Source organism: Dipodomys ordii, unplaced genomic scaffold, assembly GCF_000151885.1.
Source record: "Dipodomys ordii isolate 6190 unplaced genomic scaffold, Dord_2.0 Scaffold67, whole genome shotgun sequence".
Taxonomy (NCBI): Eukaryota; Metazoa; Chordata; class Mammalia; order Rodentia; family Heteromyidae; genus Dipodomys; species Dipodomys ordii.
The window spans coordinates 340,792-364,722 of record NW_012267283.1 but is presented as its reverse complement, the minus strand read 5'-3'; the positions used below and the strand labels follow the sequence as shown (position 1 = coordinate 364,722).

General features: G+C 37.7%; 1 protein-coding gene across 4 annotated transcripts in view; it reads left to right on the top strand.

Moving 5' to 3' along the window:
- Kiaa1958 (KIAA1958 ortholog) overlaps positions 1 to 23,931 on the top strand; it is a 121,936-nt gene that overhangs the window by 75,168 nt on the left and 22,837 nt on the right. Inside the window, exon 2 of one of the 4 annotated variants that reach the window (XM_013023211.1) lies at positions 17,451 to 17,534. The exons of 2 other annotated variants lie outside the window; for them this stretch is intronic. In XM_013023211.1, coding sequence (XP_012878665.1) covers positions 17,451 to 17,534 — 84 coding nt within the window. Of the gene's footprint in view, positions 1 to 17,450; positions 18,796 to 23,931 lie in introns of those variants that run through there. One more of the 4 variants, XM_013023210.1, reaches the window with a different exon arrangement.

The following is a 23,931-nucleotide window of genomic DNA, read 5'->3' as shown; positions in this document are numbered from 1 at the left end:
AAAAAAAAAAAAAAAAAGCTGACAGAATTTGAAAGGAATGTTCTGTAATTTGGGGTGATAAAGAATATGTGGCATACTAGGGGCTCATGGGTGAGATTAGACTATATTTGTAGAGTTAGCAAGTTAATCTAGTTAGCAAGTTAAACCAAAGCCAGGTGGGAAATTATTTTATACAATCGAGGCAGAAAGCCATTCTCAAACCCCAACTTTGTGAGAGATTTGTAAATGTAGCATAGCTGGTAAGTTCTGGAAATGGGCAATGTTGATTTGGGTGGACAGTCAACAATTTCTATAACATTTCCAGTTTATTGAGATAAAATAAACATGCCATAAAAGTTACCAGTTTGATAGTTTCTAATACCGAGTTGCACATCCATGAGCACTACATTTCAGTACTCTTGTTATCACCCCCCCTTTACCTCCAGCCCCTGATCTACTTTTTTTTTCAGTAGATTTACCCATTCATAAAAGAATCATTTATTAAAATTAGTTTTCTATCGTTAGCTACAACAGTTTTTGAAGTCCATAGCAACTGGATGGCTCTTGTTTCTTAACATGTTTTGCTTGATAACTACAAATATATGCACTTTTCAGGCATGTACTATCTGTCCACCCACTTAAAATGTTTTAGATCACAATTAAGCATTTGAAACATTGACTTTGCCAGGTGCTGGTGGCTTACACCTGTAATCCTAGCTACTCAGAAGGCCGAGTGAGATATGAGAATCATGGTTCAAAGCCAGCCCAGGAGGGAAAGCCCGTGAGACTCTTACCTCCAATAAATCACTAGAAAATCGAAAGTGGCGCTGTGGTTCAAGTGGTAGAGCGCTCGCCCTGAGCTGAAGAGTGCAAGGACAGTGCCCAAGCTCAGAGTTCAAGTCCCACGACCAACAAAAAAGAAAAAGGAAAAAAAATTGACTTTAAAAATTTTCAGTTCTTAGTTCTTTCACAGCAGGCTTCAGGGTATATCTACGTTACAGGATAAATCTCTTCATTTGTTTTTATGGCTGGATAATATTCTGTTGTATGGATAGACCATATTGTGTTGATTATTAATATGTTGATTTCCTCTACTAATATATTTTTTGCTGTTATGAAAAATGATCTGTTGTGAACACTTAATGTGCAAGACTGTGTGGATGAATATTTTCAGATTCACTTCAGAGCATACCTAGGAGAGAACTTGATTATAGGTCATATGGTACCTCTGTGTTTAACTTTGGAGGATTACCAAATTGTTGTCTTGGGTTTGTTTTTTTTGTTTGTTTGTTGGTCATGGAGCTTGAACTCTGGGCCTGGGCACTGACCCTGAGTGTTTCAGCTCAAGGCGAGCGCTCTATCACTTGGGCCACAGCACCACTTCTGGTTTTCTAGTGGTTTATTGGATATAAGAGACTCATGGCTTTCCTGCCAGGGCTGGCTTTGAACCCGTGTCCTCAGATCTCAGCTTCCTGAGTAGTTAGGATTACAGGCGTGAGCCACTGGCACCTGACACCAAATTGTTGTCTTAGGCAGCTATGTCATTTTGTATTCTCAGTAACAAGGTATTTGGATCAAATTTTTCTTGGGTAAGGAACATCTGACTTGAGGATTGTATGAAACCCATGAAATCATTTAGTACACAAGTCAGATACATATGCCTCTCAGCTGTCTGCCTGTATTGATAATTTTATATGGTTTTGAATGGTGTTATAAATATGTAAATGGCCCTTGACAAAAGAAAAAAAATTTCCCCACCCCCACATCCTTGCCAACATGTATTATAATCTGACTTTTGAGTATAGCCTAATCAAAACAATGTAAAGTGGTATCTCATTGTGATTTCAGTTCATATTACTCTGGTGACTGACAGTCTTGAGCATCTGTTCATATTTTTCCACTGCATTTAATATACAAGGGTTTTTTTGTTGGCATATATTGTACAAAATGGTAGGCATATTTCATACATGCATTTATCGTACTTGAGTGATATTAGAGATACCCATATTTTTCACTCATAATAATCATCCACAAATCTTAGTACTTTCATGACAACTATCTATCATCAAAGAGTAAAGCTGTTAATGACCTTTCTTCATCTCTCAGTGATTGATAGAGAATTGTATTAATTTCAAAAAAATGACAAAGGCTTGTCACTGCATCTGATAGGGCTCAGTGTTTTTCAGTACAGACACGGTGATCCACAGTGGTGCCAGAATGAAATATCAAATTTCTTACTTAAGCCATAAAATAAATTAAGCTATAGTAGCTTCTCGTATACTGACAGGATATACGTATTTAGTATATACACATATTTCACAGCTCTTGTTCAAGAGCATTTTTATGTATAGGGCTATACAATCAAAAAGATCTGGAGACCTCTGACAAAAACAGTACATAAAATGGCTGCTGAGAGTTGAAAATGGAAAAATCACTTATTAAATAGTGTCACCCTTCTTTCAGCAGGAAAGATAAAAAAAAAGTATAACTAGTATCAGATTCAAGTCAAAGATTATAAATTTATATTCTTTTAAAATAATGCCTGAGGGGTTGGGGATTTAGCTCAGTGGAAGAGGGCTTGCTTGGTGAGTGCAAGGCCCTGAGTTCGGTCCTCAGCTCTGGGGAAAAATTTTAAAAAAAAATAGAATAATGCCTGAAATTCCCTTTTACAAAATAATTTTAGCCTCTAGAGTATACGAAGATTTATGTCATAGGTCACTAGCTCTTCAACACTTGTGTGCTATTATAATCAATGTTGTTAAATTATTCTGTGTTATGGAAAGCAGCCATCTTGTTGTGAAGAGAAAGGTTTATTTTCTTGTGCTGCCTATACTTATAACTGGATAATAGAATGCTAATCCACACTGAAAAAATTTTTTTTATTTTATAATGAATTCTTCAAAAACATGTTTTGTTATCATCCACTGACCCACTTAGAGAAATTAGCATCCTCCCCCTATCCATTAGGTTATTGCTTCTTGGGTGGAATTTAATGAATATTAATAGCCTAGCTTATAAGAGAAGGAGATAATTTATTAGGGTTTTGTGCATTTCCATTTTTATGTGTTATCTGTTTTCCTTTTGCTTTATGTGCCATACATCTTTTATTTCAGGTTGATTAATAACTCCTTTTTATTTTTCTATTTTATTATCCATTTTCAGTATAAGATGCCTTTATATTTTGATCTCTACTGACTAAGGTAGGCAGTCATGTAAATTGAATGTAAATTTAAAGGAAGAAATTGTTTCTTTGTTTTTTTTTAATTTTTGTCACACTGGGGATTGAGCTTGGGGCTTGTGCTTGCTGTGAAAGTGGTATACTATTTGAGCCATGCTCGTCTTTTAGGGATTTTTGTTTGCTTTTCAGATAGGGTCTTCTGCTAACTTCACCCAGGCTGTCCTTGCCATGATCCTCCTACCTCCACATCCCAAGTAGCTGGGACCACAAGTGTTACCATACCTAGCCTCAAGAAATGACATCTAATAAAAAAAATTGTAGTTACTTTATATTATGGGTATAGCATTTCATCTCTTGGATTCATCAGATGTTACATTATGTGCTGTGTTTTTTTTTTGTTTTGTTTTGTTTTTGCTCAGTCATCAAACTCAGGAAATGTCTACAAACTCATGAAAAACACTTTTCAAACACTCATTTCTGTTATACTGATGAACTGTTGACAATGGGTAATTCTTATTTAATTCCAAACTTCTCTTCAGTCCATAGAGCCACGTCTCTTGACTCACTCTCCTTGATTACTGCATGCAAAATAATAATAATAGCCAATGCTAAGAGTACTTATTATCTCAATAACTACTTATGTTAACTTGGTTCACACAGCTGTATTTTAGGTGTATAATAAATTAAACTCCATTTTGCAGATGAAGAAACGAAGATTAAAGTTAAGAAAGATTAAAATTACCCAAGGTCACACAAGGAAAGGGTGAAAGACTGGATTTCTCTGTTTTTATTATTAATTTTACTTGTTATTAAGGAGTTGCACAAAAGGATTATAATTCCACAAATTAGGTTATGAGTACAACGCTTTACTAGCATTGGACAATGTCACCCCCTCCTTCATTTTCCCCCTCCTGTCTCTACCTACAAGTTGTATAGTTCACTTTTTCCATAATATATATGAAATACAATGACTGCATTTTCTTTCTTTTTTTTTTTTTTGGTCCAGTTATGGGGCCTGAACTCTGGGTCTGGGCGCTGTCTCTCAGCTTTTTAGCTTAAGGCTAGCGCTCTACCACTTGAGCCACAGCACCACTTCCAGCTTTTTTCTTTTTGCTTATGGGATGCTGAGGAATCGAACCCAGAGCCTCATGCATGCAAGGCAAGCACTCTACCACTGAGCCACCTTCCCAGCCCTGACTGCATTTTCTTACCCTTCCTCCACTCCTATACTTCTCTTTTTCTATCCTCTCCCAAAAAATATGTTTTTCTTTCCTTGTATTTGTTTTGATAAATAGTATTTTTTAGTTGTTCGATGGATTGCTTGGTGAGTGCAAGGCCCTGAGTTCGGTCCTCAGCTCTGGGGAAAAATTAAAAGTATATTGTCCTTTAATCAGTTTGTTATTGTTTAAATGCATTGAGCCCTGTACATGTTACCATGCCTAGTTTTATTTTAGATCTAGCTTCCACATATACGAGAAAACATACACTCTCTCCAAGCCTAGCTTGCTTCACTTAACATAATCTGTTCTACTAAGTTCATCTATTTCCCTGCAAATGACATAATGTTTTTCTTTCTAAAGACTTAGTAAAATTCCATCATATATCTGTTACCACATTTTCTTGATCCACTCATCTTTTGTAGGGCATTTGGGTTGGTTCTTCAACTTGGCTATTGTGAATAGTGCAGCAATGAACATGGATGTGCATGCGTCTTTACTGTATTCTGACTTGTAATGCTCTGGGTAAATACCCAAGAATAGTATTGCTGGGTCATAAGTTAGTCTATGTTTCAGTTTTTGAGTGGTTGTACTAGTTTCCATTCCCACCAACAGTGTATTCTTAACCGAGGAGTCTGATGCCCAAGTTCGTATGCTTAGCAACAGTGATGTGGTTCACTATCCTACTCCTTAGCTGGACGTGCTGTTCTAGAATATAAGCAGCCTCTTCTCAGTTTTCTTTATTTTTCAAAACAAAAAACAACTCACTTCGAGCTTCTGCTCTTCTATTTCTACTTCTAATCTCCAGCTGTTTTCATTGTGTCTGTAAGAGGTAAAAACCACTGTTTAACAATTAGAGTAGGCACTCTCAGAATGACGCCTCCTAGGCTGAGGCTCTGAATGGATTTTATTGAATGTTGAAGCAAAAATGTAAATAGTAAAATTCCTAGAAAATGTAACTTTCCTGTGTTTTCTCTTGACTTTATATTCTTTTTAGGTAGTTTTAGTGTACTTGTTCTAATAGTCAAATTGGTGTGTAATATTCATTTCTTCAACAATGGATGAGTCAGTGAGAGAAAAAAGTCTCTTGTGAAACTTAGATTACAGATATTAGTCAAATAATTTCACGTAGATAATTATGAATTTTTAGAAAAACTGTGATAGGAAGGAGAAGAGGATCAGTTATAGTAAAGAGAGGATGTTGGAAAATTCTTAAAGAGTGACATTTGAGCTGATTGTGAAGGTTGAGAGGTCAGGAGTAGAGTCCTGATGAGAGAGCTCAGCTTATACAAACTCTTGGGAGAGGAGATAGTAAAAGAGCACATTTGAAAACCTGAGGCCCTATGGCCACATTAGAGGAAACTAGGTTGGCCTGGTTTCAAATGGAACTGGTGAGACAGACCAGAACCTGGTGGGAAATACTGAGGACTGAACTTCAGTACTGAAGGAAATCAAGCCAGAGAGCAAAGTGGATTTAAATGGCTCTCAGGCAGCCATGTGAACCATAGCTTGTTTGCAAGTAGGTATAGAAACCCTCTTGAGCTAAGGAAGATTGTTGAATCACCAATGGATAATAAATTTGATGTGAAATTCTTAAGCCCTTTTTCCCTTTTTTGAGTGGGAGGGGAGTATTGGAGTTTTTTGAGTTTTGGGGTTTTTTTTTGGTTGGTCGTGGGGCTTGAACTTTGGGCCTGGGTGCTGTCCCTCAGCTTTTGAGCTCAAGGTTAGCGCTCTACCACTTGAGCCACAGGCGCCACTTCTGCTTAGTCTGTTTTATGTGGTGCTGAGGAATCGAACCCAGGGCCTCATGCATGCTAGGCAAGCACTCTACCACTGAGCCACCTTCCCAGCCCTAGTATTGGAGTTTGAACTTAGGTCCTTGTGCTTGCTGAGCTTTCTTGCTAGGTAGGATTACAGGCATGAGTAACCAGGATTGCAAGCATGAAACACTGGCACCTTGCTTACTTCTTAAAATCTGTATTTTTGAATGACCATTCAGGCATTACTGAGTAAAAAGTAGTTTTTCACTTGGATATATAACAAAGCAACATTTTCAGAGAAAAACAAAATAAGACAAAAGAAATATGAGTACTATACTAAAACTTAGTAATTAATATTTTAATTAAAATTTAAAACAGCTGGGATGTGGCTCATCAGTATCATGTGTGATGACGTAGTCAATTTTCAGTACTAGAGAGGAACTTTGGTGTGTGTGTGGTGTGTGTGTGTGTGTGTGTGTATTTGTGGGTAATACTAGGGTTTGAACTCAGGGTCTTGTGCTTGCTAGGAAGGTATTTTACCACTTGGATCATGCTCCTAGCCCTGAGGTAATTTTTTTCCCCTGTGCTTGTACTCTCACTTGGGTATTTCATTCGGGTCTGGCATTCTACCACTCGAGCCACACATATACTGTTAGCTTTTTGATGACTAATTAGAGGACTGTCTTCAAATTTAGATCCTTGGATCTCAGCCTCTTGAGGAGCTAGGACTACAGGCTTGAGCCACCAGTGCTTTTTTTTTGTTGGGGGGTGGAGGGGGGACAGGGGACCAGTTCTGAAATTTTTTGAATTGGAAAGATATATACCAAAACGTCTCTAATGGCTATTTTTGGATAGTTTTTATCTTCTTTATAGTCTTAGTATTTTAGGAGAGTGTTTTATATTATTATTTTATGATGAAACTAACGGAGGCATTTTATTAGGGAAAAGTACTTAAAATCTCCTTCCTTATATAAAGGTTATATTTTAAACCATCTTTATTTTTATCTATTTTATTATTTTTTTCGTCTGAGGCCGGGACTTGAACCAGGTACCTGATGCTTTTGCTCATTGGCCATGCCTTCAACCTCAGTACCATCTATATTTTAAACTTCAAATACTTAGAAATTAGGAGTTACTTATGCACAACAAATTAAAGAGGTATGTAAACTCATTGAAGTCATGTCTGAATTCCTGAACTGGGAAAGAATCTAATTTTTACTTTTGGAAATGATGCTGAACAGATTTTTTTTTACCAAAAAATCAGATGTTAAAAACAGTGAAAAATCATGTGAGTTGATGACATTATATCTGTTCAGAAGATTCTGTGTTGTATACTATGTGAATCATTAAAGAATGAACTAAAAAGGAGAGGTAAGCACAAGTGTAAAATGGAGACTTTATTACTGAATTTACATTCTGTGGAAAATGTAAATATTGCATCTATAGTGAATCTATGTATCTTCTACTGTCTTCAGTCAAGGAAAATGAGAGTAAAAAAGCAAGATTGCTTCTGAAATGTATATGACATGTCGTATATCAAAGGCTGCTGGCAGCAGCTCACTATATATTTTATATATTACACCAGTAGCAGATATTTCAGACACAACACAAAAAGGTATTCTTGATTCAGTGTCTCTGGCAGTATAATAAAGAAGTGAGGGAGAAATCTCTACAGTCTCTAATAAGCAATATATCAATGAATGCTGTCAGATACTGTAGAAAAGTCCACAGGATGATTTATTACATTAATTACTGTCACAGGTTTCATGGTGCTAAGCCTACAAATGCAGCCATACTCTAAAGTTGATTTAAGAATTTATTTTTGCCAAGACAAAAGTACTCCTTATTGCCATTAATTATAATACAATATTTTCTTCTCCTCTTCCTTTGCCTTTGTTCTGATACAGAATGTTTAATTTCCTTTCTGTGACTTAGAATTAACTTTGAAATTGCAGGAGCTTCCTCTAGTTTCACACTTATCAGATGAACTCTAGCCATTTTGTGCTATCTTATTTCCTTAATTAAAATATCAGCATTTTTAGAAATGAAAAAAAACCTGATGATTATACCCTTATTTAATTCTGTACTAAATTCATAGTCCTGGTGCCTCTTCTTATAGCCATGCAGTAAGCTTATCAGTACACAGGATTCTCTGTCTTAGGGAATTAAGGTCTTACAAAGAGCTATTTACATATATCTACTAACTCCAGTTCATATGTGTCCATGGTAAAATATTTATGTGGGAATACCCAATACTAGTGTCCTTTATAGGGAGGTTCAGGTGAGATAAAAACACTTTGCTGCTTTGTTTTCCCTTCCTTTCTTTTCTGTCCTGATGCTAAAGATCAAACCAGAGACTTATACGTGCTAAGCAAGTGCTCTGCCACTAAGCTACATCCCCTAGTCAGTCAAAAAGAGACTTAGATTTAGTGAGTTGAACACATTTCCTAAGCAGCAGTGTTTAAAGGATTGAGCTTACTGACAGGGTGCCCACCACAGAGCTAAGGTGTTTTATTTTCCTGTCTTTCTCAACCCTTATACAACTCTTAAGAGGGAAATACAGTTATGACTATTTTACCATTGAAGAAACCAAGGGTTAGGTCCAAACAATACATGGATTCAGGTAACTCTGGTTACGCACCATTGCTGGAATTTGAAACCAGCATTCTTACTGGCAAAACTGGAGGTATTAGCCATTAGCCAGGCAAAAGGAGTCAGATAAGATACAGATTTTAAATAGCCTTTGGCAAATAGGTAAACGTTTAATTTCAGAATAATTCCAAAGGTGTTACAAAAAGAAGAAAGGTCTAACCGGGTTTTGGTGGCCGGTAATCCTGATTACTCAGGAAGCTGAGATGTGCAGTGGGGCTGGTGGGGGGAGGGGTATGTCTCCAATTAACCACCAGGAAACTGGAAGTGGAACTGTGGCTTAAAGTGGTAGAGCATTAGCCTTGAGCAAAAAAAAACTTAGGGTCAGTACATAGGCCCTGTGCTCAAGCCACTAAGACTACCCTCCCTCCCCCCATAAAAAGGTCTAAATCCAAATAGGTTTCCAGGGAAATAAATAATTTTTACTAGAACCTGCTGTTGTAGTAGCATATAATTGAGACAGGGTTTGGGCTTAGGCTTTCTGGAAGTCTGAGGAGCCTTAACCTAGGGAAGGCAAGGCTAAGGCATTGTTTCTCAAAGTACTTTTCCCTGCGGACTATGCGTGTGTTAGATGTAGAACCATTAAAAGACTTGCTAAAAATTCATACTCCTGCAACTTGTTGGCCACGAGTTAATTCCCCATTGTAAAGATCTGGGAGATTAGTTTGTCATCTCCTTTGTACATGCAGTGTCTCACCCTTGCATACTTTCCCTTGACCTAACTTAATTCATACATAGAGACATCTCCTGATATGGAAAAGAAAGAGGCCTTTTCCCTGTACTTTAGGGCCCCTTTGTTGGTATAATAAATATTAGTATACTATGTGCTTTGTTCTGTTTTCTGAATTCTTACTAAGGAAAAATTTCTCCAGAGTCTCTAGTCACATAACATATACTGAAGAGAAATGAGCAATCGACTTAATATCTATATAAGTGAATCCTGTTTCAGTGAAAAATGCTATCAAAAATTATACTGGACTAACTGGTACAATTATACTAAATTTTAGTCCTCCTGATGTGTGTGAGAGATGTGTTTTACTAAGATTGGAAAAGATTAACTGAGCATAAAAATAATTTGCTGGTCAGATAGCTATAATAGCATACACATCTAGTTTCAATTAGTGATGCTAACAATCCTAGAAAATGCCCTAGTTTGAAAAAGTATTAAAGGCATAAAAAATGAGCAAGGAGTTGGGTATTGGAAGGAGAAAGAAAACACCAAATGTTTAAAACATTTTATGGCAATTAGAAAATTACCATCATTTGTTTAATACCTTAAATACAGGCCACTATTATTTCCAATATGTTGAAGATACTGACAGCTACTATTATTTCCAAAAATGAAACAGTGTGATGGTGCATATCTATAATCACAGTTCTGGAGAGGCTGAGACAGGAGGATCAAGAGTTCAGGGCCAGGGGCTGGGAGGTTGGCTCAGTGGTAGATTACTTGCCTTTCATGCATGAGGCCCTGGGTTCGATTCCTCAGCACCACATAAACAAAAAGCCAGAAGTGGCTCTGTGGCTCAAGAGGTAGAGCACTAGCCTTGAGCTGAAGAGCTGAGGGACAGTGCCCAGGCCCAGAGTTCAGGCCTCACAACTGACCAAAAAAAACAACTAAATAGAGGGACTGGGAAGGTGGCTCAGTGGTAGAGCACTTGCCTTGCATGCATGAGGCCCTGGGTTCGATTCTTCAGCACCACATAAGCAAAAAGAAAAAAAAAAAGAGTTCAGGGCCAGCCTGCACTATACAGTGAGATGAAAGCCAATCTAGACTACTGTGGTAGGGTATAATACAATACTCTCACATGTGGATTAAACATTCCAACCTCAGCTTCATAAATATAAAACTACTCACCAGATTCTTTTTACTTTTTAAAAAACGTTCTTATGGGCTGGGAAGTTGGCTCAGTGGTAGAGCGCTTGCCTTGCATGCTCGAGGCCCTGGGTTCGATTCCTCAGCACCACATAAGCAAAAAGAAAAAAGCCGGAAGTGGCGCTGTGGCTCAAGTGGTAAAGTGCTAGCCTTGAGCTGAAGAGCTGAGGGACAGCGCCCTGGCCCAGAGTTCAGGTCCCACGACCGGACCCAAAAATAAATAAATAAATAAATAATAAAAAACCGTTCTTATTTAATAAGATTATTGACTTACATTCAGTCGTCTGTAAAGAGAATTCAGATATTATTTTTTCCTCCACCAAGTGAAAAAATGGGGCAAAAAACTCTTCTCTTAAATGAAAATAATAAAGGAGAAGGTAAGCATAAGCAATTTGTATTGCTTCAGACATATTACTTTAATAAAATCACACAAGGATGTGGTGGCTAAATTTGCTTTTATTTTAAATACTGCAGCAATAGAAGCAAATGCTGAATTTAAATTTAACACAAATCTCTTCAAATTAAGTGATAATAAGATAGTGCACTAATTGTGTGTTTTTCCATGATTCTCCTAACAAGGAAGGAAATAATTGGATTAAAGGGGCATAGAGACTATGCAAATAAGTACAGAAAATCATGACTACATAAAAATTTGACTCATTGGGAAGCATTCTTGAGAGATTCTAAGGTTTTTCCTAGGACCTCCTCTAGGTCACAGAGAGTAACCCAAAACAGACACTACCAGCTGTGCTATGCCCCCAGCCCTTTTTGCTATAGGTTTTGTTGTTGTTTGTGCAGGTCCTAAGGCTTGAACTCCAGCCCTGGATGTGCTGTTGTCAAACCTTTTTGCTCAAGACCAGTGCTCTACCACTTGAGCCATGCCTCCATTCTAGCTTTTTTGGTAAATTGGAGATAAGAGTCTTATGGGCTTTCCTGATCAGGCTGGCTTTGAACTATGATGATCAGATCTCAGCCTCCTTGAGTAGAGTAGCTAGGATTATAGGCGTGAGCCACCAGTGCTGTCTGGGTTTTTTGTTTGTTTGTTTTTTTTGGGGGGGGGTCCTGTCGTGAGGCCTGAACTCTGGGCCTGGGTGCTGTCCCTCAGCTCTTCAGCTCAAGGCTAGTGCTCTACCACTTGAGCCACAGCGCCACTTCCGGCTTTTTTCTTTTTGCTTATGTGGTGCTGAGGAATTGAACCCTGGGCCTCTGGCCTGCAGAGCATGCGCTCTACCACTGAGCCACCTTCCCAGCCCCTGTCTGGGTTTTTTTGTTCATTTTTGTTTTTGTTTTTTTGAGATAGGATCTATTAGTTGTTAAGAGAATACTTGGAGCTTAATCCTTCTGACCTCCTAGTAGCTGATATTTCAGGCCTATTGATGTGCTAGCTATATTTACTGAAAGCACACTTCACTGTGTGGATTCTTCGTTGGAGAAGCTTAAGTGCTAAGTATTATGGCTCTGAATAGTACAGTTAGAAGAACAAGAGGTCATTCATTCAAATAGCCAAAGCCTTAGGCCTTCTATATAGAAGAACTTATCTACTCTATTTATAACCAAAACATATCAGTGATGCAAGGATCAATAAAAATAAGCACTTCATGGAAGAGGATATCCAGATGGCCAAAAACCTAGAAAGAAGTGTGTTCAACATTATTAGTGTAGGATCTACCTCTTCTGAAATAAGACAGACTGATAGTTCTTAGAGTTAGGATATAGAATAACTTGAGCTCTCACACAATCATGGTGGGAAGGTACTGATGAAACTACTTTGGAATGTTGGTTATTTGTTAAGGCTGAGCCTATGATTTCTTATGACTAAGCAACTCCACTTATAAATATACACCCAATGGGTCTGGGAAGGTGACTCAGTGGTAGAGTGCTTGCCTTGCATACATGAGGCCCTGGATTTGATTCCTCAGCACCACATAAGCAAAAAGAAAAAAAGCAGGAAGTGGTGCTGTGGCTCAAGCGGTAGAGCTCTAGCCTTGAGCTGAAGAGCTGAGGGACAGTGCTCAGGTCCAGAGTTCAAGCACTACGACCGGACCCAAAAATAAATAAATAAATAAACACCCAAGAGAAATGTATGCATATGATCATGATAAGATGCCTGTGAGAATGTTCACAGCAGTTTTGTTAAAAATAACCCCAAATTGTTGTTCTGAGAAAAATATATACACATCTGAAATGCTATGGTGTAATTCTATGGTGCACTTAATACACATTAAAATTAATACACAGTAAAAATATAAAATAAAACAAGCTCTGTTGAAGAGGAAAGGGTTGAGCCAACAAGGAATGGAATAATGATGATGAAATTGGTTGAGGTGATTTGTTTGCATTTATGAAAATGAAACTTGAAATCGTTTTAAGCAGCAGCAAGGATAAGGGACACAAGGGGTGAGATTGACCAGTATGCATTGTATTACATGTGTGGAAATGTACCAATGAATTGCCCCCACCCTGTAATATATACTAATTAAAATAAGAGGAAGTCCCAAACAGAAAACAACAGAAATCTAATAAAATGCAATGTCCAACAGAATAGAAAAAACGAAGTGTTATTAATTTATACACTGGAATGTTCTACAGCAATAAGGATAAACTACCTGTGGATATACACAATAGTGTGAGTGACACAATCAACACTGGGCAAAAAAAAAGGCCATTACAAAAGTGTTTACCTCCTGAATCCATTTATGAGTGTTACCATAATAGTTTAGTTTTGCCAGCCAAACTTCAAGTTAAGATAGCTGTTTTCTTAGTATAAGAGAAGAAAAACATGGCTTTTGTGGTTCATTTTCTAGATCTGGGTACTGGGTTCACAATTGAAATCTGTTTGTGGAAATTCATCACTGCAGTTAGTGGGTTGAATATCATCTGCTTTATTGGATGTATGTTATACCCCAGGATGAATACAAGATAATTATAATTGTTCCATAATTATCAGTTGTATTAGCTGAAATTTTTTACTATTATTTGATTTTAAACCTACTTGTCATTCTCCCTAATTTTTGTAAAATCAAAGTACATTCCAAGCTTCTAGGAAAGAGTTGACAAAGGAACATTTCTCTTGTTCTTATCCCTGAGAAAAAAGCACCAATCACTCAACTTTAAACTGACATCCAAAGGCTTTCAAAAATAAGTTTCAGTTTACTTTTGTATAAAGGACATAAATAAAACTGAATATTTTATAAAATGAGAATTCAGATTGAGTAAGTTATAATCTGTATCTAGGCTGGGAAAGTGGCTCAGTGGTAGAGTGCTTGCCCGGCATGCATGAGGCCCTGGGTTCAATTCCTCATCATCACAGAAGCAGCAAAGACTGGAAGTGGCACTGTGGCTGAAGAGCTGAAGAGCTCAGGGACAGCTCCCAGGCCCAGAGTTCAGGCCCCATGACCGGTCAAAAAAAAAAAGAATCTAGCCAGGCACTGGTGGCTCACGCCTGTAATCCTAGCTACTCAGAAGGCTGTGATCTGAGGATCACGGTTCAAAGCCAGCCCCGGCAGGAAAGACTGTGAGACTCCTATCTCCAATAAACCACCAGAAAACCAGAATTGGTGCTGTAGCTCAAGTGGTAGAGCGCTCGCCTTGAGCTGAAGAGCTGAGGGACAGCGCCCAGGCCCAGAGTTCAAGCCCCACGACCGACCAAAAAAAAAAAGAATCTATCTAATGACATGATTTGATAATAGTTATCACATAATTATTATGACTGCAAACCTACTGAATCTGGAAAAAAATGGGTAAAAATTTCAACCTTTACTTGATCTTGAATATTTTAGTACTCCTGCAGAACACAATTCCAATTTAGAGAATCAACCCTCAGGAAATCCCTAATTCAAATTACTTTAGCTCAGGCCCCAAAGTGTGTTTCCTTTTTTTTTTAATTTATTTTTATTGTAAAGGTAATATATAGAGGGGCTGGAATTACATAGGTCAGGTAATGAGTATATTTCTTTTTGAACAGTGTCACCTCTTCCCATGTTTTCTCCCAATTTTTCCCTCATACCCCCTCCTCCCCAAGTCATATAGTTCATTTCCAACATAGTGTCTAGTAAGTATCACTGCTGAACTAATTCAGCAGTGAATTAGTTCACCCTTTGTCCTACTATTACTGTGCTTCCCCTTACCCTCCCCAAAACAGATAAATTTACATATAAGACATGAAGTACAAAAATAAAAAACGGTGACAAAAAGGAAAAAACAAAACAAAAATTGCAAAAAGTAACTTTAAAAAACTCTTCTTTCCATTTCTTAGAGTTCATTTCGATAAATATCATTTTATATGATCATATACAAATGATTTCACCTACATCAGCATCCATATAGTATAATAGATTTAATCATTGATTTGTAACTTTTGTTTGGATTCTCAGTCTGTTATACTCTTCCTCCAACATGTACCTTAGTAGATTTGCATAAACTCAGCCTCCTCGCTGATAATGAAGTTACATAGAAGATCCCATGTGAAAGTTGAGAAACTGGACATGTTTTCCCTAGCTTTGTCTGTGAATGTTTACTTCTTAGAAAGTCTTTGAAGGTGGGGCTGGGAAGTTGGCTCAGTGGTAGAGTGCTTGCCTTGCATGCCTGAGGCCATGGGTTCAATTCCTCAAGCACCACATAAGCAAAAAGAAAAAAGCTGGAAGTGGTGCTGTGGCTTAAGCACTAGCCTTGAGCTGAAGAGCTGAGGGACAGTGCCCAGGCCCAGAGTTCAGGCCCCACGAACGGACCCAAAAAAAAAAAAAAAGAAAGTCTTTGAAGGTTAAAGACTGCTATGATAGATATTTCAACAAATAGCCAAAATAACCGGTATCCTGGCCCCTTTGGCTTTATGTATAAATAGTCAAAGAAGCCAACTGGTGAAAGGTTACCTCTAACCTGTGGTTTCCATGTTTTTGATGGAGAGATAGAAATCATTATTGTTGATACATGAGCAATTTCAGCTGGGGAAAAATATTATAACTGAAAGTTTAAGTTTATTGAAGTATAAAATCTACTTTCTCTAGCCCTGGTGGCGCACGTCTGTAATCCTAACTACTTAGGAGGCTGCGATATAAAGATAGTGGTTCAAAGCCAGCCTGGTCAGGAAAGTCTACGAGACTATCTCCAATAAACTACAAAGAAAAGGCCAGAAGTGGTGCTGTGGTAGAGTGCTAGCCTTGAGCCAAAAATACTCAGTGCCTAGGCCCTGAGTTCAAGCCCCAGGACTGGCACCAAAAACAAAACAAAACACCTACTTTCATATATTTGAATTTTAGAAATGTAAACTCAAAATTTTTAAATATCTTAACAAGTAGAGTTTAGTTTATTTTATAAAGCAATCTGTAGTTGAGCAATTCTGCTTTAGAATTGTCATTTTAAAATAACGTGGTTCTTCACAACTGTATTTAGTAATACAAAATATGTATTTCATGAATAAAATTAGTTATTAGGAACTTTATTTTTATTACTGGGTGTGGTAATAACAGACTTTTAACCAAGTAGAATTACAAATGATTGTGAAGTTTTCTCTACATGATTGGGAATAAACAAAATGCTTGAGGATCAGAAATTGTGTTTTTTGTTGTTTTAACTACTATGTTTGCCTCTCAAGAATCAATAGAAAAACCAACATCAGTGTGTTATCAACCATGTATTCTGGTTTTCTTTGTGCAATTCTGTCTTTAGGGCTTCTTTTTGAGTTACCATATCTCACATAATAGTTGGGCTTGTTGTTCAAAAGTTTTTATTAGTAATGTTAAGTCCCAAGTTTAAATACTAACTAATACTATTTAAGTTATAGCATCAAACTTGTAAAAGAAAAAGAAGTAGGTAAAATAGAATAGGGCTTCCTCATAGGACTCAATAAAACTTTATTTTTCAGAGTGTGGTCTCTGGAACCTCATTCTGAGAATAGAGGTACTGATTAAGATACAAGTTCCTAGGCCTGCCTCCAAGTAGCCTGCATTTGTTTAGGCATCTTGACTAATATGAAGCATAGTGAGCTGTATGAGACCAGCAGCATTCCTAGTCATAGGTGACCCATAGCAGAAATAAGCAACTCGGTCTTTGAGGCAGAGTATAAATAATGAGTCAGTAAAAATAAAACATTGTATCCAAGACAAGACATTTTGACTGATTGTAACAGCCTTGAAAATTTCACATTTTATCATTGCTTTATGCTAGCTGAGAAGTTGAGTCCTTTCTTTACTCAAAAAATACAGCTATTTTACTTATTATAAACTGCTTTATGGTCACAAACAAAATTCTTATAAACTATGTCTGCCTGAGTTGCTAGAGAAGAGCAAATATCAAATGTACTGTCCTCAAACATCCATTCAGTCATTTTAATACTATATTTCTAGGGATGTGTGAAAGTAAATGCACAGGTTCAGTAAAATAGTCCAGTACCACCTTCTGATTCCACAAGTGTAGGGATTCAGAATGCATCGTCAGCTCTCAAGTGGTCCTCCATTTATCCATAGGATAAATATCTGCCCCACATTCTCCCCCAAAGGAAGGCTGCCTCCAGTCTTATTCTTCCTGCAAAGAGTGACACAAGACACAGTGACACCAGTGGACACGAGAAGTTCACTTTGACAGTTGTGGGCCGTTCTCTTGTCTAGAACATTGGTGAAACTGTCGTTGGCGTTGATAGTGTTGACAGATCTGTAAATACCATTGATGGTGATCTCTGTAAAATGGATCCTTCTTTCTCTTTTCGTTATAAAAGGAAACTTTATTTCAGAGTAGAAAGTGCATTGTCTGAACTCATCAACACCCTCTCTATCCCTCCCCTCCCCCGTTTGTTGCAGACCAGGATGAAAGAGCAGCTGAGCTCAGCAGGGAGCAGAATGAGAAAACCATCCGGAGCACGCAGACTGCGCTCCGCAATTTCCGGGAGTTCCTCATCTCCAAGTACCCTTCGGAAACCCGAGAGATTTATGTCATCCCTTGCAAGGAGTTGGATGCCTACCTTGCCTCTTTCTTTGTTGATGCCAGGCAGAAAGATGGGTCCGAGTACGAACCCAACAGTCTGGCGAATTATCAGTGTGGGCTAGAACGGTACCTGAAGGAACACAGGTATGGCTACAGTATCACCAGGGACAAGGAGTTTAAGCGCTCCCAGGAGGCCCTGAAACAGAAGCAAATCGAGCTCCGCTGCAAAGGCAAAGGAAACAAGCCGCACAAGTCCATGAAGCTCACCTTCGCAGATGAGCTCATCCTGCGCAAAAGAGGGCTGCTAAGCCGGTACAACCCGGAGGGTCTGCTCAACCTCGTCTGGCTCAACAACACGAAAGCCTTCGGCCACTGCACGGGCTTCCACGGGTCTACCTTGAAGTGGGGCGACATCCGGCTCCGAGTCACAGAAACGGGCCTAGAGTACCTGGAGTGGATGGGTCAAGACACTGGTGACCTGAACGCCAAAACCAAGAGGGGGGGCACGGACTCGCGTGTGTATGCCACCCAGCACGCCCCACAGACCTGCCCGGTGCAGGACTATAAGGAGTATGCCCAGCGGCGGCCCCCTGCCATGCGCTATGAGGATGCCCCCTTCTACCTGTCCATCAAGCCAGTGGTGAACTTGGCGGCTCTGCACTGGTACAACTGCCAAGCCCTGGGCAAGAACAAGCTGGCCAAGATGGTGAAGACCATGTGCGAGAAGGGCAACATCCCCGGCAGGAAAACCAACTTCAGCGTGTATCAGAGCTGTAGCACCTTGTCGGAGGCCCAGAGCAACCAGCTGGTGCTCATCTGCAACAACCTAAGCCAGCAGGCCGCCCAGTCAGTGGCCGGCCACTCCAACAGTGGCAATTTCATCGTCTCCGCCTCCTATGACTCCTCCTCAGACACTGCTTGACCAGGTGGCTTGAGCAAGAACCCAGTTTGATTATTGGGTCCTGAGAAACTATGATTATCCACCACTCCTCCTTCCCTTCCGTCTGCCCTCAGTGTTAATTAACTTTATAAAAATATAAATATATAATATATTTTTTCTTTTTACAAATAAGACAGTGGCAATAGTTTAGTATTACTGCCATAGTATTTATAGCTTAAAAACATATATGTACTTGTGAGTGATTACATGTTAATTACTGTTACAGACTTGACAAAACTTTATCATGGTTCTCAGGCAACAGGAGAGAAAGAATTTGGTTTTTAAGAAAACTGTCAGAAAGGAAACTGAGAGTCATCTTAAACACTGTGTCCTCAACTCCTGCTTTTCCTCCCTACTTCTCCTCTCACTTTTGGTCTCCTTTACAAATGGCTTTATTTTTTTATTTTTTAAAATTCTATATTAATCAGTAGGAGACAACACTTTTACTACTCACACAAAATGGTATTCAGCCAGATCAAAATATAAAATTGATATAAGCTGGACCTTGAATTATATATTCTTTTTAACTTAAGAGTTTTACCTCCTGTGCCTCATTTTTCACCATGTTGGAAAATCCAAATGTTTAGAGAATATCTTTCCTTTGGGGAGGGAAAGGGAGTTGAAGCAGACATAAAGGTGCCATCCTTTTTTTTTTTTCTTTTGAAAGATATGTGATTTTAAAATAATATGCAAAGTCTGATATTGTGGCAAAAAAAAAGACTGTTACATGATTCATTTTCACTGGTGTGTTGGACCTGGGCATAATGTTCCTTGTTCCCAGGTCAGTGTAAATGACAAGTTTGATTATCAGATTTGTAAGACATTTAAAACTACCAAAACTGTGAAAATATTCTCAAGCATTAGATTATATGTATATCAGGCATAAAGAGAAGGTAGAGAATGGAAGTCTTAAGGAAAAATCAAGAAGCACTAGTAGAAAACAGGAAAACTTGTTCTTTTCAAAGCTCAGATCTCCTGAGTAATTTGTAAATGTTAAATTCAGTCTCTTTTCTCTTAAGGGTTGCTTGACTCTGCATTTGAGATCAAAGGAATATCTATACTCACTTTAAGTAATGGTAGTTTGTTACTAGGTTTAGCCAAATTCAAAATATTTTTGAAAATATGCAAATTTCTTCTAAAGCAAATATGAATGCATATATATGTGGTTTCCTGGAGTTATAATAATAATAATAATAACTAATTTAGTCAGACATTTGTAATGGTTTTTCCAGCATCTTTGTTTTTGAATCTTGCAGACTATGAATACATCAGTCTTCAAGATTCGAAGAATGATTAAGATCCTTCAAAAATAAAATAAATTTAGACATTAACATCATAGTACAGCTGACCTAGACTCCTATCTGATACATTAACACACAAGGAGCTTCACATCTTAATTGATTTGTAGTAGCTTGACATCCTGTTAGGAGATATTTGTTCTTCTAGGTAACCTCATAATTCACATTATCTAGGAAGGTAGATGGTTTTTAATATATTAATTCATTGCATGATGAGGACAAATTTCCTTCTGATTTGCTTTGCTAACTTGTCACAAAGATGAGCTTTTTCAGGGCTCTTTCTGTCACTAAGTCATAAGCACATAAAGACCTGTTCCTTTTATATAGCTCTGCAAAACGAAATCTGCCATGGGCTCTGTGGGGTGGAATTAACTTCATTTTCATGATTTTTCTCTTCACAGAGAAGCATCCATTTATTCATCTAGAAACAAGAAGAAAGGGAGATGATATATTTCTATATGTGTTATCTTAATATTTTCAACAATTTTGAAAAGAAAGTGAGTTATCTCCATTTTTGGTGAGATCACAATAAATCAATTAGATTGTAGGGAAAGGTAATCTTTCATCTCATTCTTGAGCTTTTTCTATTCACTCTTTTAATACCAACTTGTAATTAGTTCCCAGTGATTTAAGCCAGAGATGGACAGAGTATCTTTGAGCATCTTTCCATCTCTGAAGACTCATTAGAAGGGATGCTGTAATCTTTCACGGCATGACACACTGTGTGCGCTAGCCCAGGCCCACCCCTGCTGCCATTCGTTTTAAATCAGCGTATCTTTCTCCCCATCCTGTTTACAAAACGTTCTTGTTTTCTTTATTCTAGAGCTTGTCCACAAGTATACAAGACAGCCTACTTTAAGGAACTGTGTCTTTTAAAAATAAGGTTTTTTTTTTTTAATGTGGGCTAACTCACGGTTTAAAAGTCTCAATGAAACATTTTAAATGTTATTGTGTATTTTTTAATCGACATAATTCCTAAGTTATTGATATGTCTCTGACAGCAAAGAGTTTTGTTTCAGGACAGTAGGCAGTCAGTATGCACTGAAAGCAGAACTAGAAAACTCAAATCTCTGTGGTTTTTGAGGTACTGCTTACTTATGCTGCATTTTCATTTACACAGATATAATTAAAGTTACTTATTTATATTTTGTTGTGGTAACTCGAACCAAATAGGAACATGTAGATTCAAAAAACTTCTGAAGAGTGGCTTATTAGAGGCACAGTCAAATTATAGTAACTTTTTGAGATAATTAAATTATGAAAAATCTGCAGCTACCTCTAAATTTTGTGTTCTGATCTAAACAATACATAGAATATACCATTGCCAAATGAATTTTAACTTAAAATCACTAAACACTGTGACAGAGGTAGATGCCAAAATCATATCTGCGCTTTAGTAAAAATGTAATCGTCTAAAGCAGGTGTTGACTACAACTGAATGTGCTGCCTTCTCAGGCCATTGTGTAGTTTGTACAGAAACAGTAAAACCATATTTACAGAGTTAACACCTTAAGGCCAATAATACAATAAATTCTCCGGTACCCTTCATATGACTATGGAAGTTTTTCATTGTCTAAAGCTGAGACACTGAACACATCTGTCAGAAGTTGGATGATACACTTGCATAACTCAATTTTAATTCAATATGCATGTGAATATATTAGAAACCATAGATGTAATTTTTTTGGTGGGATGGGGGGGTCTGGTTGTGGGGCCTGAACTCTGGGCCTGGGCACTGTCCCTCAGCTCTTCAGCTCAAGGCTAGCGCTCTACCACTTGAGCCACAGCACCACTTCCGGTATTTTTCTTTTGCTTATGTGGTGCTGAGGAATCAAACCCAGGGCCTCAGGCATGCAAGGCAAGTGCTCTACCACTGAGCCACCTTCCCAACCCCCTAGATGTAATTTTTTTAAACATAAACTATAACCATGATATTTGGAAAGGTTAGAGATATTTAGGGTATTTATCAAAGATAGCTTAGTTTTAAGATTCTGATTCTTGGTCAGTGTTCTTAGGATGGGTTGGCTGTTTCATAAATGCATATAACTACTAAAATGCTTATTTTATAACTTTTTCCTATCTTAACATTTCCCTATGTTAATTCATTTGCCTTAAGTTAAATCACTGCCTGATTTAGAAAAAAATGGTCTGAAGTTTTTCCTGCATAGATTAGGTCTCTGGTTTTCAGTCATAGCTTAGCATCTGGAATCATTGGCTTTATTTATTGAGCAACTAGGATCTAGACCTAGGGAGAGGTACAGATAGTTCCTGCTTTCAACCTTTTTTTTTTAAGGCAAAAACAGTTCCAGCACTCAAAATGTAAGACACTATAATAAAAGTTGTATTTTTTTGAGAGCCTAGAAAAAAGTTCTCTGCCAATACCATTTTGCATTGTCTTCCAAACTTTGTGTTCCTACAATCTGTTAGTTCTTCATTGAATATGTTGATTTTCTGTGGAGTACATACTACTATTTGAGCATTTTGTGGAGTATCTTTCTTAGAGTCTGTTTTATAAAAATCAGAAAAAGGTAAAGCCATTTCTGTAGCATCCATTGTGTTCACATAAGTACACACATGCCTAAGAATGTAGAGATTTGTCATCAGTGTCTGTCGTTTGTTGAGTGCTTATAATGTGTTGTTGTGCCAGGTGCTTCTATGTTGTTGTCTTAGTTCTCATAATAATCCCTTTAAATAAGTAGTAGTTCTCTTTTGCAAATGAGGAAATGAGAAATAAAGGGAGTGAACTACGTCACAGTTAATCCATAAGACCATAGTTTCTGAAACTGGATCCAGATCTCATTAAGTTCTATCATTTCCTGCTTAGTTTGTGCTTCTCTAGTAAACCCTGGTGGTAAATTGTAAACACAGTCCACAGTATAATAAAATCATTACTATTCATTTGACTCCATATTTTGGCATGTTAGCAAAGCATTATTTAGGCCTTGTAACTGTACTTATTTTGAGACAAAACAATGAGCAAAGTCTACTTCCCCCTGGCCACTAGCTCTCAGAGAGCTAGTGTTATTATTTAACACTTTGTCCTGGTGATAGGTGAGTGTGTGTGTGTGTGTGTGTGAGCACACGTGCACAAAGGATGAGATGCTTGATTGTTACTTGGTTTGTTTGTTTGTTTGTTTTTACCACAAGTAAGGCCAAAAACCCAGTTTCAAAAGAGCTCCTTGTTAATTTTAGACAAGGAAGTTATAGGCAGAGGGAATGCCTCTCTACCTCCAATATTATAGGCAGATACTGCTATTGACCAGATAGGAAATACTGGTTGCCAGTCTTCCAAGGAGTTTGGTCTTGTCTACAGATTTGGTGCCAGTAGATTCTCAACTGAGGTATTTGGTTATTGATGTTTGTTTTAGAATAATTATGATTGCTACAGCAGAAAGGTTAGGGTGGGAGAGAATACTGTCATATGATTCCTAGAATTAGAAATAGACTGAAATCTTTCATATTTTCTTGTAAGTTGATTTTCTTCACAGTTTAATATGAGAGAAGCACTTCTGATTTTAATCCCCCTACTTTTTATTCATTTTCTATATGAAAGTAAAGCTATATTTTTATCCTTATTTCCCTAGCAAAAATACAGTTTTAATACATGATGTCTATAAACTAAAACTATGTTGTATAATGCAGAAAATAAATTTCCAAGCCTAAAGTAAAAAGAGGAGTAAATAATAATTTATTGCACTAAGGTAATTTTTTGTCATTGAAGAGGAGTTTTAGGGGCTGAGGGTATAGTTTAGAGGTAGAGTATGTGCTTAGCATGCACAAGTTTAATCTCCAACAGAGTATAAATATCATAGTAGGTATAAATATTGCAAAATTAGCAATTTGGTAAATTTTTCCTAAATAGAATTCTTATTCAAGATTTATGTCTGGGTCTACCAGATGATACAGTACAAACAGACCATTAGCCAGGGCATCCATTCTCAATATTTTTTATTTTTCCCCTAATGCATAATATTCAAATATTGCTTTGCCTTCCTAGTTGGCACTGTCTGAAATGTTGTGTATAGATTTTCTTAAGGCAGAGTTATAGAGCTAGGATAAAATTTTCAGAGAACCTTACTTATCAAATAGAACTGGGATAAAGAGATACATGGCTGGTGC